This window comes from Macadamia integrifolia, chromosome 6 (assembly GCF_013358625.1).
Source record: "Macadamia integrifolia cultivar HAES 741 chromosome 6, SCU_Mint_v3, whole genome shotgun sequence".
NCBI lineage: Eukaryota > Viridiplantae > Streptophyta > Magnoliopsida > Proteales > Proteaceae > Macadamia > Macadamia integrifolia.
In genome coordinates, this window is record NC_056562.1 from 16,229,498 (window position 1) to 16,244,415 (window position 14,918).

Below are 14,918 nucleotides of genomic sequence, written 5' to 3' on the forward strand. Positions count from 1 at the left end.
GCAATTCGCCAAGCTGGGGCAAGCAAAGCCGTCCAACCCTATCAGATTAGGCTTTCGAAGAAAGGCCTTCGAAAGGACACTCAGGAAAACTCCGATCCTCAGTTTAAGAGTCATTACATGACACCTCTTCTGAGGTTTCTGGCTGAAGAGCTTGACATGTGAAGGCATTGTGAGAGGTATACTAAGGATCACCTTGCCAAGGGTAAAGCTCTTACTTTGGGCCAGCATTATGCATCATATAGGGCTTACAACTATTATGTCTAAGGATGCCATAAAGGGCATGTTTAGTCCAACAGTAAGGTGAAAATGTTACAACTTGGTTATCAAGCGGTCAAAATAACCTCTAAATAATATCTGGGTAAACCTGCATAGTTCACCCCCCCCCTCCCACCACCCCCCACCCCCCACCCCCAAGACCTCACAAATCTCGTGCACCAGATACACCTTTTTACGCCTAGGGATGCTACACTAACATTAGACTTGTGTGTTACATAGCTCTTTAATTGAATGGTAAAGATAATTTTATCCAACTTAGCTCTTCTATTGAATGGGATAAAATTAACACCATTTTCCAATCACCTATAATGCTATAAGAATTTTGGACTCAGAAGTACCAGATACTGCCACTGTGTCATCTGTGAATCTCAGCTTTCCAAGGGACAAATATTGTTATTTGGTAATGAACCTTTGGGCAGCAAAACAATATCTGGAAAGAAGAAATTTAGAGACCAAACAAATTATAAAAAGTATTTATATTACATACAAGTGAAAGCCTGAAATGCATCAAAATCAACTTCATTGCTATAACCTAGCGGTGATAAATGTAGAAGATTCTTGTTGCTTTAAGCTGTCAGCAACATGAGCTACCACTCCAGCACCAGCATTATGAAGCCATTCATTTTTCACCTGAATCAAAAATAAGGAATTAATCAAGAAAAAAATATGTCAGATAACGAGCAGAACATAAATACCGAACAGAGTGGAGCAATACATGGATATTGTTATGGGCAAAGAAGGGCCAAAATGCCGAATGAAAGCTGACATCAACTTTCTTCCACCCTATTCTTTGTAGTCCACGTATCATTTCCTCTGTCAACGATATATATAATCATCGATACAATTAAAATAGGAACCAAAGATGCGTAAATTCTTGATACACAGTTTTTATTAAGATAAGTGTTTACCTTCAATAATATCATAGTACTCTCCTGTGTTTTGAATGTTGGGTTCACTTTGTGTTGCCTCCTTTGCTTTTTCTGCTTTCCGTGGAAAATGGGGACCATCAGACAATACAGGCAGACAATATTCCACATCCACAACATGCTTGTAACCATCCAATGAGCGTTGAGGGGGCTGCCAATTTGTGGGGAAAAAATATAGTGGAGAAGAAAAAAATATGAGAATTTTGTGAATTTTCACATTCTTGTATTTTTCATTATTTTGGCTTACCTTTTGAACTGCATTCTTCCTACTTTGATAAAACATCAATAAATATTACCACTCCAAGACTATGAGATTAGGAGCAGCAATTTAAAGCATAAGAATGATAACATCAAAAGCAAAAAAAGGTAGATGTGGAGAGGAGTACTTGAGAGCAATTACTTTAGTTTATCAACCATTCCTATAATTCTTAAATGCATTCAATATTCTTATTCTTATGCTCATAATAATAATTTTTAAAGTCAAAGACACTTTTCTTTTTCAACACAAGAACCATAGAACTACTCCTTGTTCTTCTCAACAGAGCAATGCTCACCTATTGCATCCAATTCAAGAGAAAATAACAAAGAAGCAAACAATTTTCTCCTTCCAGTAATATGCTATATATATATATATATATATATATTTAGATATGTACCCATCAACAAAAATCATACTTAACATAATACAACCCATAGCTTACAATAGTTCTCGAGTGAGACACATCTGAGGGTAGAATAGGACTAAGCAGACTTCAGGCATACGAAGCTCAAACTAAAAGATAATCCACAAAAATTTTCTTCCACCCCACCCCCACCCCACCAATAAATAAATATATAAATAAATAGTGGCGTGTTTTATCTACTGTAAATGGTTGGTGTATATGCTTTCATGATATCTGAATCCGGCAATTCAAAAAAAGGCAAAAGTTTTCATGTATAAACACCCCCCAATAAAATGAAGTTGATGGGAGGAATCTCCCGTACATGAATCACCTTAACAAGTTCTGGCTCCCTTCTGATGGAGGATGTGCGCCAACCAACCATATCTGAAAATATTTAAGGGAACAAGTTTGAAGAGGACTAAAGGAACAAAATTAATGTTAAATTTGAAACAGAAGCTTTATTCCCCCCTCTTTTTTGGTCCCTAGAAGTAAATAGTCATTTAAACTACCTAGCATAAGTTTGAAATTAACTACTAACAATAATAATGGAAAAAACTCTACAGAGGGATACGGTCATAAGAGACGTTGGCATAAACAATACGACATCTGAATGCAGCAAGAGCAGATCTGAAAAGCAAACAAAAGCAAATTATAATGAGCTCTTCAAATGTTAATAAACAAAAAATTAACTCTTCGAATTAGATCAAATGCATTGCCTGAACTTACATAAATTTTCCATCCCCGCAATCAGATGTCATTCGTAGAAGAAGAGGTGGTCTACTGGGTTTACCATCTGTAAGGAACAGCTGACAACCTGTTCTGCCAACAAAAAAGTTGGCTATGGATGGAGCGAGTTTCTCCAAGATGGGGACTCCCAAGAGAAATGGAAGCTGGAAGATAAAGTACAAATATTAGAGCCCAGATGTTTTGGCATTTCATGAAGATTACAGTCATGAATGTTTTGGCGTTTCATGAAGATTACAGTCATGAAATGCATATAGAGGTCAGGTTCCACCATAGCAATTCATTAACTATCGACTTTTGTGCCTTTAGTCTACCTGAATTAATGCTCTTAAAAATGAGTTTGAAATGATGTATAAGGAGCTACCATATACCATATGAGATTGAGCCAACATAAAAGGTCTCGGAGAAAAACGCTCCATTGGAAGGGAAAATCCAAATGCGCGCATCCTACTTCTGAGATTAATATATCCTTGAGCTATCTATTTAGTCATTTCTCATTTCTTTGAGTTCCAAATATCTGATGCCTATCCCCAACCCAAAGTGCTCCCCGCTCTCCCTCTCTGAGATGAGCTTTACTGAGTTAACTCTTTTTCTCATAAGCTATGACAGATTTAATCTTTGAGCTGATACCAACACCAATCATCAAGCAGTCGGAGGAATGTTCTGAATTTATTCATCATATTTTCAAACTATATTGGAGAATGACTGTTGATTGGTCTTGTGCTGTAAATGCCAGGTCACATTGCAACAAACTCATGATGACTCAACTCTTCTTGGGCTGATAATTAAGGAGTAATATTTCTTACAAAGACATGGAGTTGCAACACTAAAGCACGAATATTTCTTGAAATGTAAGACAACCTATATATCTTACTTGAGTTTGAACCGTTGAAGTTATTCCTAGTACAAGTTTCAGCTACCATCTTCCCACTAGTTAAAATTCTATACTACAAATCCTAGACATATCTGTACATTTGAATGGTAATGACCTTTTTGGCAGCTCAGGAAAGAAAATACACAGCATAAATCCAATAAACAAAATTAATGATTGGAAAAAAAAAAGTGACCATGTGCAAGTGTATCAGATTTTGAAGAGACAAAAAGCATCAATAAAAACCAAAGAGTAAGTTCCCTCAATAGAACAGAAGTCAAATGAGATGTTACACCCATCAGAAACGGACCTGCTTTCTCCCTTTCACCCCTAGATGTGGAGTTGCCAAGGTAATGAAATTTATTGGCTCCAATCCAGCAACTGTTCCTTGTTTTGAAGAGCAAGCTGAATTTTCTGGATTTTCATTTCTAGAATCAGCAAGACCAGGCTGATCACTAACTGAGAGGTTTGATGAATAAAGAACAGAAATTGCATATCTTGCAAACAAGCCACCAAGAGAATGGGCTAAAAAGGAGATTCTTTTCAGGCTTTCTGTCTTTTGGACAACTTGCATAACCTGTTCCAAACAATGCAACCACAACTTCAACATTTAAGATCGAATATTTTTTTTCCTTATTGGTGATAATCAAATCCTCCAAGGATAATCAACATCAAAAAAAATACAAATTGAAAAAACACAAGGAAGGCTCACTTCATCCGCTAACCGTTTTCCAGCTCCATCAATTCCCCTAAAGGTTTTACTGTAGGTATTAGATGAACTTGCTGCATGATAACACAGACCAAAACGGTGCAATTTTTAATATTTGTTGAGAGCGTAATGAAAGTCTAAAAAGATTTGGACCTATTTTTGATGGACTTCCACAATGAAAACAAGCAAAAGGTTGGCAGGATGGCCCATCAACCTAGGATGGCTGGACAGACACCAAGTGTGCTATGTGGAAGGATTGACTAATGCAGGACTTATTTAATTTGGTTTGGGTAGGGTTGAGTTTTCTTCGAATTGCACTTCAACCATAGCCTAGGTCCAAGAGATGATCAGATCTTGTTAGCATACAGGATTTTTTGGAACCAGTTAGGATTCTTATTTATAGCCTGGAGCTCCTATTTTTATCACCAAGTCAAATTGTGGGTGTTATAGTTGGCCGGATTAACTTTATGAGTCCAGCCTCAATAGGTTACTTACTCAGTTTTTAGGTTTGTTTAGGCAACGAAGGAAGTCTTTCCCTTCACTTTTTGGGTTTTCTTTTATTATTTCCTTAAGCGTTTGGTAAGCTAAGGAATCCCCAAAAAAGCCTTCACATAGGAGATTCTCAATTTGTCTTTTCTTTTATTTACTTCCTTTCTAGGTAAGGTTTGATTCTTTTAAATGTATGAAAGGCTATTCCAGCTACCCATGATTTGATTGAATGGAATAGAATTAGATTAACGAGTTTTTAATAAGTTGAGATCATAGTTGTCAAGGAGGCACCTTGGCATGACATCCAGGCGGTTTGCCTGGGGCCAAGGCAACTATCACCTTATTGCAATGCATGTCGCCTTATATTTTGACACTTGTTTGTTATTTCATTATTTTAAGGTATTATTCATAAATAAGAAAATGCCCCCTATTTGAATCCAATACAAATAGTTTAAAAATCAAATTCTAAAATAATAAAAAGTCAACCCTGCAGTCCAAGAACAAAAACTGGATTTTTGGTTGTAGGGGTGATTTTCAACTTTCAAATGCTAAGCTTTTTCTCAATTCTGAATATTTTATAAATATTATCATGGTAAATCATTGCTAAAAACTAAAATTCCGATAAAATAATATTTTGCTTTGATTTTCATAAAATTATTCATTCAGGTTTTTTAACTGCATTCACGCACTTTAAAATAAGTTTGACTAGGATATAACTTTGTCATTACAACTCAGATTTAAGTAATATTAGACTTGTTGAAAAATTGGTTTTGTAAATAAAATCATTTGACCAATCAAATTTATTATAGAACAAGAGCATTTCTCTAAATGTGATTTTTTTTTTTTTTTTACTTACTGTGACTTAATATTGATTTTTGATGATTTAATGTGGCTTATGTTGATTTTTGAAGACTTAATGTTGATTTTTGATAATACAAGGTATATGTAGCATACTAAATAATGTTAGAAAAGAGAGAAACAAAATATAACACTTGGTCGCCTTAAGGGGGGCGACTTGTTGCCTCAACACTTTAGGCAGTCCTCCAATGCCTTGGTTCGCCTTGGCACGCCTTGGCACCTTGACAACTATGATTGAGATTGTTGTCTCTTCTCTCTCCTCTCTTTTCTCTCTCATACTACGTATTCTTCTCTTCTTCTTTCTCCCTATTATCCTCCTCTTTTCCTCCAATCGATAGCTTGTTTTACCCCTTTCTTTACTGCTACCATAGGCACTGAAATAGGGTTATTATGTTTCTGGTCTTCTCTGTCCATATCTCCAATTAGTATCAACGAGATTTTGGTTCCAACAGTTGGAAGTCTAGTGAATGGTCTGGATTGGCTACGTGTCAAATTTCAAACATGAATTCAATCACATGCCCTCCCGATAGTCCAAGTATAGGTGTGCATTTCTTTATAGTCCTAAATTATTTCAATGTTTCATTCTGCCACTTTGCCAACTCTGTTTTGGCTGTAGCATGACATGTGAGTAGGTGACCTTTCGTTGTACCTATCAACCACATTTCAGCCCCACCCAATATGCCACGTGGCACAACTAAGGCACCGTTTGATAATGTTTTTGCTGTTTCTGTGTCTAGAAACAACAGAAACGGCTTTTCACGTTTCCGGAAATAAAAACGGATTTTTTGGTGTTTGATAAACTTGTTTCTCAAAACGTTTTTTGTAGACATAATGTGATGGGGGGGTGGTGAGACCCAAGAGATCCAACTAGGATGGGTGTGGGACCTCTTAAAGATTTAAGCAAACCAGTGGCAAATTTGTAATAAACCTGAATTCTTAAAGATGCTATTAGGTCACTTAATGAAAAAGGATATAATGAAGAATAAGATTTATTATAAAGGGGCAAACTTAGAACTTAAAGTAAATAAAGGACAAAAGAGAATATGGGAGAAAGGCAAGGGTATTGTTGGAAAAAAAAAAGTAAACAAAGTGGGAACACCACTCACGATTGAAGGGGTCTTCTTCAACCTTGGAAATTCTTAAAACCAGCGAGAGTTACCCTATTCCATGTGAAGGTTCTCACGGTTTAGGCCTAGGATTGGGAGGAAATTGCAAGCATAGGATTGCATCTTCCGGCTCTATTAAACCCACCAGAGTAAGCCCAAAAGATCATATATTATGTTCAGATTTAACTCCTGGAATCAAAAGGGGTGGTGGGCAAGGGTAACTCTCGCTGGTTTTAAGAATTTCCAAGGTTGAAGAAGACCCCTTCAATCGTGAGTGGTGTTCCCACTTTGTTTCCTTTTTTTTTTTCCAACAATACCCTTGCCTTTCTCCCATATTCTCTTTTGTCCTTTATTTACTTTAAGTTCTAAGTTTGCCCCTTTATAATAAATCTTATTCTCCATTATATCCTTTTTCATTAAGTGACCTAATAGCACCTTTAAGAATTCAGGGTTATTACAAATTTGCCACTGGTTTGCTTAAATCTTTAAGAGGTCCCACACCCATCCTAGTTGGATCTCTTGGGTCTCACCCCCCCCCCCATCAAGTGGTATTAGAGCTAGCAGGGGTTTAATCTTTGATTCTTGTGGTAATATTTTCAATAAGACCAAAGGATCTTGGGTTTCAATTGCCTTTTGGTCAGGAACAGCCATGGGAAACCTTGGAAAGCAAATATGACAGATTATTAGGGAGAGAGAAGAAGCTGCGATTGCTGTCCAGAACAGAGAGGGAGAGAACCAGGTTAGAAGAATAAGAAGAAATAACGAGGGAAAGAAAGAAGAAGAAGAAAGAAGAAGATCAAAGGGGGAGGGAGGGATATGCAAGCCTCACAGCAGCCATGGTTTCACCCAAAATACTCTTTCAATTTCATTCAATTCTTTTCACTGAGTTCTTCTCCATTACAGGGCTATTTAAAGAAAAAAAATAATGACATAATTTTGGAAGCTAATTAAAAATAGAAACTAAACCTAGTTAGCAACTAAAATAAAAATCAAATCTAAATAAAAGACTGTTAATCTAATCTCTAACCAATAAAGGAAGTAAATAAAAATCAAGTCAAAAGATAGCAACTAATTCCATCGTCGAGCTGCATCATAATGCCACTAAAAAACCCAATAGTATCATCGGATGCCCAAAAGGGAGAGAGGGTTCGGTTGCCTCTTTTTAGGTTTAAATAGTCGATAGATTTATCTGGCACAAAAGCCTTTTTTTCTCTCAAATTCATTTCTAAAAACGACGAAACAAGTCCGACTTGTTTCGTCAAAGTCGTTTCTAGAATTGTAAATAGGCATAAATTTTGATTTATGTTTCTAGAAATGGGTGAAACGGAACAACTTTATCGAACGCTTTTTAGGTTGTTTCTCCATTTCTGGGAACAAGAAAACTCAGAAATAGCAGAAACAGAACGTTATCAAACGGTGCCTAAGTGTGCATCCACCAACCTAGGTGGACAAGCAGTCCATCCAACCTTTCCCAATAAATAAATGCTTCACGTTAGACTGTTGAAATGGGAAAAACATAGGTAAATATGGATAAAGAATGAAGACAAACAGGTTGCTCGAGAAAAAAAGGGGGAGAAAAAAGAAAAGTTACAACATAAACTGCACAAGGTCATACCATGGATTAAGAATTTGTTTCCCAGGCTCTTTTTCAACTCTGCTTCTACATATGTCCAATCACTAGGACTGCATTGATTATGGGGTCAGTGATTGAATTTGAATGCCACAAATGTGGAAACGTTATTACTATATATGTAAGCATGATAAAATAGTTCTAGAACCAGAAAAAAGGAAGATGTTTCTAGGTGTTAAAACACATCTCACATGCAGTAAAACCAATAAATGGTTTGTTCAATGAGTTTCATGTTAGATCAACAGGGAATTTAGCAAATTAAATGACCGAGAATTCAAGTGGGAAAATTTCTAAATTCATAATGCTGGTTTTTTCATGTCGAAGGCTCAGTGGTGTGCCTGTAGAAATTGATATTTCTTGTTTAGGAATTTCAATGGTGTCAAGATGCGTTTTCTGTGGCAACTGTAAACAAAAGGTTTAAATAATATATTTAATACTGGTATGTGGGCAACCAAAGCATGGGAATTCTGTAAGGTAACTCCTTTATTACCATACAACCTTTTTTTCTAGTGACAGGATGGTTTATGCATAGTTCGAAACTTTGGCGAAATACCAAGATTTTGTCAGTTTATCTCAGTTCTGACCTTGGTTGAAATGAAACCACCAGCGATTTGACTTGACAGGTTTACAAGGTTTCGGTCGAAATGAACGAAAGGTCGAAAATTCGTTTGAAATGTTCAAAATTATCTATTGCTTCCCAATTTTATGGTTCTTCATTCCTATAGCATATTTCAATTATTTTTATTGAATATATTATGCAATAAGACTGAATTATGTGTAGAATAGGCTATAAAAGGAAATGATGCAGTGTGTTACGGCGTACAATAGCAAACTAAGGTCCAAAGCCAACCCACCACTTTGTTTTTTCTTCCCAATCTAATGATTAAAATATGTGTAAACATTCTTAAATTGGCCCTATATGAAGTTTCAGGGGAAAATTCCATCATTTAGCCACCACCTATATAAACATTTTGATTTGACTTGTGAAACAGACCAAATTTTGAGCCCATTTGGCAGATTTCGACAGTATAATTTGGCTGACCAGAGTCGAATCCTCGTTGAAACTGAAATTTGGAACCTTGGGTTTATTTGGCATGTAAAAGAGATAAATTCTTTGAAGAACATGAAGTTCTTTCACTGATTTATTGCTAAAGAAATTGGGGGGGGGGGGGTTAAAGATGGAAATGAATATTTGTCAACTATTTCTGAAGTCCTCACAGAATTATCTTGAAAGTCAGCAAATTGCTGTGTGAAAACCTAAGGAATATGTCTTTCACACAGATTGCAGTTAGTTGCAATAATTATCACTACAAGGAATCAATATGGAGATTGTTCCAGGTATAAGGAAAGTGCAAAATGGTGAAAAGGCAGCATGGCTACTTAAAGGTGCCTCAACAGAACATCCACATTTAAGTTGAGGTATTGTGGACATTACAGATTGTATGGTTAATAAGTATTAGCATTCTCATAATTTAATGGGATGGAAATATGGCATTGGATGCAGTAGCCATCTTGCTGAGATTTGAAATGCTCATCAACAGAAACTGTTACTGTAAGGAATCCAAAATGCATTAGGTCACACCCGAAAACGATTCAAGGTTGATTGTGAATGCTATTTCTGGAAGGCTTATTAGACATTGGTGGAACTGAAACCAAATGTGGAGAGCCCTGGATTAAATCTCTCGCATACATGGAGGGCCAAAAACAAGGTATTTGACACATCAGCAAACTTGCCTTGTGACTTAACAGGAAAAAAGGGTATCCTTTCAAATAGATCTTCTTAGAGGTATCAAAAAAATTGTTTTCTTGGACATCTTACCAATTGATAACTAATAGGAGTACTGGCCTATATTTATAGAGCAGAGGCTCCAGCTTTATGCTCAATCACAAAGAAAACTTTCTAAATCTAGATTTAGAAACTACTTGCTTCCTAAAAAACACAGAAAATTAGAATCTCAGAAAATCAGCTAAGACTTCTAGAAGCTGGTCTTGGGCTTAGTCTTCTGAAAACTAAAACAAAGAGACTCAATAAGAAAGAAAAATTACAAACTTGGCTGCTGCTGCTGAAACTAAGCTGCTAAATTCAGTGACAGAAAAGACTTCTAGAAGGGTAGCCTACACCTAGGGTTTTCTTAACTTTTCCCTCTGGCTGTCGATCAGAAACCAAAAAGCAAAGAATGTTTTTCAGCATTCATTGATGAAGATAAAAAGCACCATTTCAATGAAGAAACAAAGCATTAGATTTAATTTCATCGCTCTCATAGATTCTAGTTAGTAATATAATGAGAGAACGCAATCTTTGGATCGCACATACCTAGCTAAGATGCCATGAACAAGAACAAGAAGATGATCTGGTTCATCTTTTAGCTTTGAAATTCCCTTGGGTGCCGTAACATTTCCCTGAGTGGTACTCATAGCTTGAAATCTAAAGCTGGGATGTTCTGAGGAAATCCTCAAGCCTGAACACAGTTTAGCAAACTTGAGCCAAGAGCCGAAAAGGAAAAGAAACTTGGTGCAGTTTTATTGCCGGCCAAAAAATTAATATAATGATATATGTAAATATAATGTATATCTAAGATCATGCATTGAATTCAGTCTTCAATGAACAACAAACACTACAGGTTCTCAACTGCTACATATGGTTTCAAGTATTACAGCAACAACAAACTCAACCTTGTCCCAACTTAATGGGGTTGGCTACATGGATCCTTGCAAAAATAAAAAGGGGAGATGAAAGTAAGAGGAACGAGGCACAGAACCAGCAAGACAGGGAAATCTCAGCTAAAAACAGGCAGCATAAATGAAAGTAAAAGGAAAGAGGCACAGCCCAGCAAGTCAGAAAAATCTCAGCTAAATGGGGTCAGCTACATGGATCCTTGGCCTCCAATCAGCTCTATCAGAGGTCATACTTGGGACAAAACTTAGACTATGTATGTCATTCCTCACTACTTCTCGATGGTCATCTTAGGCCTGCTCCTAGCTCTTTTACTTCCTTTAATCGGAATCAGCTCACTACTCTGGAGTGGTTTCAAATATTAGAAAACTATAATATATGAGGAGTTGAGAAAATAACATGCAGAAATATTACATCAAAACAAGATAAAAGAAAAAAAGACTTCAAAAGATTATGACAGAAAGGTCAGAGTATCAATGTAAACTACTAGAAAGATGTAGGGCAAAAGAAATCAGATGGAAAGAGAAAGCATAACACAATAGAAAAAAAAAGGAAGTTAGGACACCAAATTCAGATATGGTTGAAAAAAGCCTTCCTTTTAATTGCTTCTAAATTCTGTTATGCTTTCCGTAACAAAATGTTGTGTAATCAAGAGATCGTAGTTGTCATGGAGTCAAGGACCCAAGGTGTTGGAGGGGACCTGGGCTTGTGTCTGGTGACACAAACAAGGTGACCAAGTCGACAATAGTTGTCAAGGTGCCTGGACACCTAGGTAACACCTTGACAACTATGCAAGAGACAACACATGTCCCTAGAATGTGCATGTTGACACGGAAGCATAGGAAGATACAAAAGATTGAAATAGAATAGAATGAGTTCATGGGAATCAGGGGGAGGACAAAAAAGAAGAGGGTAAGTTGATTGTGATGTTTATGTCATATGCATAGAAGACTAATGACTACTCCAATGACTAGCAAAGAACTATGAAAGTTTAAAACTCTTTGCAGGCATTAATCAAGGTAGTGAGAAAAGGTTTGACTACATGATATAATTAAGGATATGCCCGATATAGAGTGAAATAAAATAGTAGGAAAGGATTTTTTCTAGTGAATCCTGATAGTTAAAACCCCAGGAGGTATCATCCATGACTAATTGTTTAGCTAGACTCCTGCAGTGTAGCAAGTCTTTCAAAGAAGAATACCCAGCTCCATTCCGGAAAGCTCAAAACAAATTGGCCTGTATCATAGATTAATGTGATGACAATACTGCTCTTATAGTAGTCTGGACCTAGACTCCCCGTTTTAGAGGAGCATGGTTCTTGCCTGCTGAACAAGCTCTCTGGTGTACAGATTGATTCTAACACTTATGACAAGCGGCTTTGGACTATCACTGGCAGTGGTCAGTTTTTGGCTAAATCATTTTCAGCTATGTTCCATCCCACATTTCACTCTGATTGTCCCATAAAAAGCTTTTGGATGGCAAAAGTACATTGTAGAGTCACTTTCTTCTCTTGGACTGCAATAGAATGGCACATTCAAACAACTGAATTTCAAGAGTATAATGATATTAAATAGGCAGTAGATATCCTTTTCCAACAATCATTTTGGAGATGCTGGACACCTAATCCATCACTCCCTCCTGTATGACATATGGCTTCATTTTATGCAAATCTTCAATGCTAATGTTCCATTTCCATTTCCTGGTAACGTTGAAGGATCGCTATCAGTTTGGACCTTAAGTGCCAGAGGATTGAATAGGAAAGTAGACACATCTTGAAGTTATTGCTTCATAAAATAAGATGGGCTCTATAGACGGAATGCAGCAATTGTACTTTTTAAGGCCAGCTCAGACTCCATACAGCTATTCGCTGATGTCTGGATATCCCAGCGTATTGGAGTCGGCGTAAAACTGATCTTTATGGTTTCGCTTATCCTTCCCTCCCAATAAAATCTCCCTTCAGAAATTACCATGCAACTCCTTCCACCAAAGTAGTTTTTGCAAAGAATACTAGTAAGCAACAGTTCAAGTTTCATCAGTGAGGACAATGTCGATCAATAAAGTATAGAATTAGGCTCTCTAGGCCTGAAGGATCTACTAGAATTAAATTCTGATCTCAAGGATCTCTCGAATTCAAAAATAATTCAATAATTCTTCTGCTGCGAAAAACTTATAATATATCTGTTGGTTTCACCTAAGGAGGAAAGGCTATGAACTCAATTGGATAGAACCATTAACCGATCAATGACTGATTACAAACTGAATCCCTAGTTACAGTATATCTAGATTCATAATCCACTGCCCAAAAAAAAAAATAATAATAATAATAAATAAAAAAAATAAAAAATAAAATCAAACAATACGATAAGAGTTTCAAAGTCTAATCCAAAATTTCCTCCATTTAGAATTTAAAAAAAAAAAAATGCTAATCAGAAGATAGAGAATATATACAGGGGAGAATCAGAATTACCAGGAGAGTTGCAGAAATTGGAAGAGAAACCTCGTAGATGATCAAAGGACGAAGAAGAAGTCGAAGAAGAAGACGACGAGGAAGAAGAAGAATAATGAGAAGAGGAACCCCCATGTCTACCTTTCCTAAGCTTGAACCTCGGCCTCCTCGGTAAACAATCGTACGGAGCTTGGATGAAAGGCGCAGAAGCTGAAGCCATAAATAAGACAAAGCCTAGAGAGAGAGAGAGAGAGAGAGAGAGAGAGAGAGATCTTTTTTTCTCGTATTTCCGTTATGTTAGCGTCCTCGTCATCATCATCATCTGACCTTTCGAATCATGCTTTTTGCTCCTCTTCCCATATCATGAGAAGTGCGAATCTGTGTGACAAATAAAATCGTCACCGCCCGTTCACTAACTGCCACGTAATCTCCCCCTCCCCCCTATTTCAGAAAATTTTCCACAGTTATCTTCTCAGGAACCGGCATACCGGCAAAGTTTTCCTCTGCTCGCCGGCGGTTTTTGCATTCTCTCCCTGAAGAGTGTAAGAGTGAAAGAGTGAAACTAAGATAGTAGAAAAGGATATCTGGATTCTGGAGAGGCTTCAAGTTTCCAAGAAGATTGGGGAAAGAGGTGGACAGGGAAATGGAGAGAAAAATCTGTAATATCAGACAAAATTTGAAGATGTTTGTTACTGGTTACGACAAACGTGAAGCTTAACGCGTAGCTTACCCAAGAAAAATAAAATAAAATACCCCTTTTGATATTGCTTGATGGATGCCTCAGAAACCTTAGATCTAATCCATTAGCCAGTGACCTGTAATCCAAACTATAAATTAATGTAGAAAGAGTTAAGAAGAGTTCTTCTTGAAATCTTCCCGCCAATTGATCAATTTCTATAAATCACCCATCCATGGGCCATGTTTTCAAAGAAAATTGTCAAGAAATTAGGAAATGAAAAAAATTCTGGGATTCCCCATTACCAATTTCTACAAAAGAGGGCCTATTGGGTTGTTTCCTTTGCCAAAAACACATGAAATTCCTTTGGAATTTTAATAAAATCTCTTTTACTTTTGTTAACTAGTTGAACAAGTTATGCAAGCTTATCAAGAAAGTTTATTCTGGTATATATTCTCTACTTTTTGTTAACTAATTGAACGAGTTTTGCTAGCTTATGAAGAAAGGGAACTTTGGTATATATTATTTTCAGACATACTTCTCTTTCCTTATGATATAATAGAAGAAAAGAATTCTATCCGCTTGTGTGGCTTTACATCCAAATATAGGTGGATACAAAAAGACCATGCTACCCCGTTTGGATACTTCTGTACAGTCTCCCATTAACCTGCGACCACGTGACAGAATTTTATTGCCCAATATAATATAGGGAGAAAGAATTCTATCAATCAAGTGTTCCTACATGCTCCTACATACTAGACATAATTGGTGTGAAAAGACCCAATTGTGTCCAATAATAGAGGACTGATTCCCTTGCCCTATAATATATTAGTATAACAATTCAATTCGAA

General features: G+C 36.7%; 1 protein-coding gene across 4 annotated transcripts; it reads right to left on the minus strand.

Moving 5' to 3' along the window:
• Positions 1–618: 618 nt before the first annotated feature.
• Positions 619–14,304, minus strand: LOC122081100 (putative lipase YDL109C). 4 transcript variants are annotated; one of them, XM_042648076.1, is made up of 11 exons: positions 14,122–14,304; positions 10,586–10,730; positions 8,257–8,324; positions 4,192–4,262; positions 3,790–4,056; positions 2,591–2,754; positions 2,436–2,491; positions 2,187–2,248; positions 1,185–1,353; positions 992–1,089; positions 619–906 (listed from the first exon to the last, which is right to left on the minus strand). In XM_042648076.1, the coding sequence occupies exons 2-11, from the start codon at positions 10,684–10,686 to the stop codon at positions 802–804; spliced, it is 1,161 nt and encodes a 386-aa protein (XP_042504010.1). In that variant the 5' UTR covers positions 10,687–10,730; positions 14,122–14,304; the 3' UTR covers positions 619–801. The 4 variants fall into 4 exon arrangements, with proteins under 4 accessions (XP_042504010.1, XP_042504007.1, XP_042504008.1 ...); XM_042648073.1 differs by lacking the exon at positions 14,122–14,304 and adding an exon at positions 13,413–14,105; XM_042648074.1 differs by lacking the exon at positions 14,122–14,304 and adding an exon at positions 13,413–14,104 and having other exon boundaries at positions 2,196–2,248.
• Positions 14,305–14,918: the final 614 nt, after the last annotated feature.

What these genes read in the sequence shown, in the direction of transcription:
- LOC122081100 (XM_042648073.1), bottom strand. Translation starts at nt 13,611, where the DNA reads ATGGCTTCAGCTTCTGCGCCTTTCATCCAAGCTCCGTACGATTGTTTA. An exon ending in GAAAACGGTTAGCGGATGAA is followed by an intron (nt 4,057 to 4,191) that starts GTGAGCCTTCCT and finishes TGTTTGGAACAG; the next exon opens with GTTATGCAAGTTGTCCAAAA. An exon ending in AACTTGTTAAGGTGATTCAT is followed by an intron (nt 1,354 to 2,186) that starts GTACGGGAGATT and finishes ACAAATTGGCAG; the next exon opens with CCCCCTCAACGCTCATTGGA.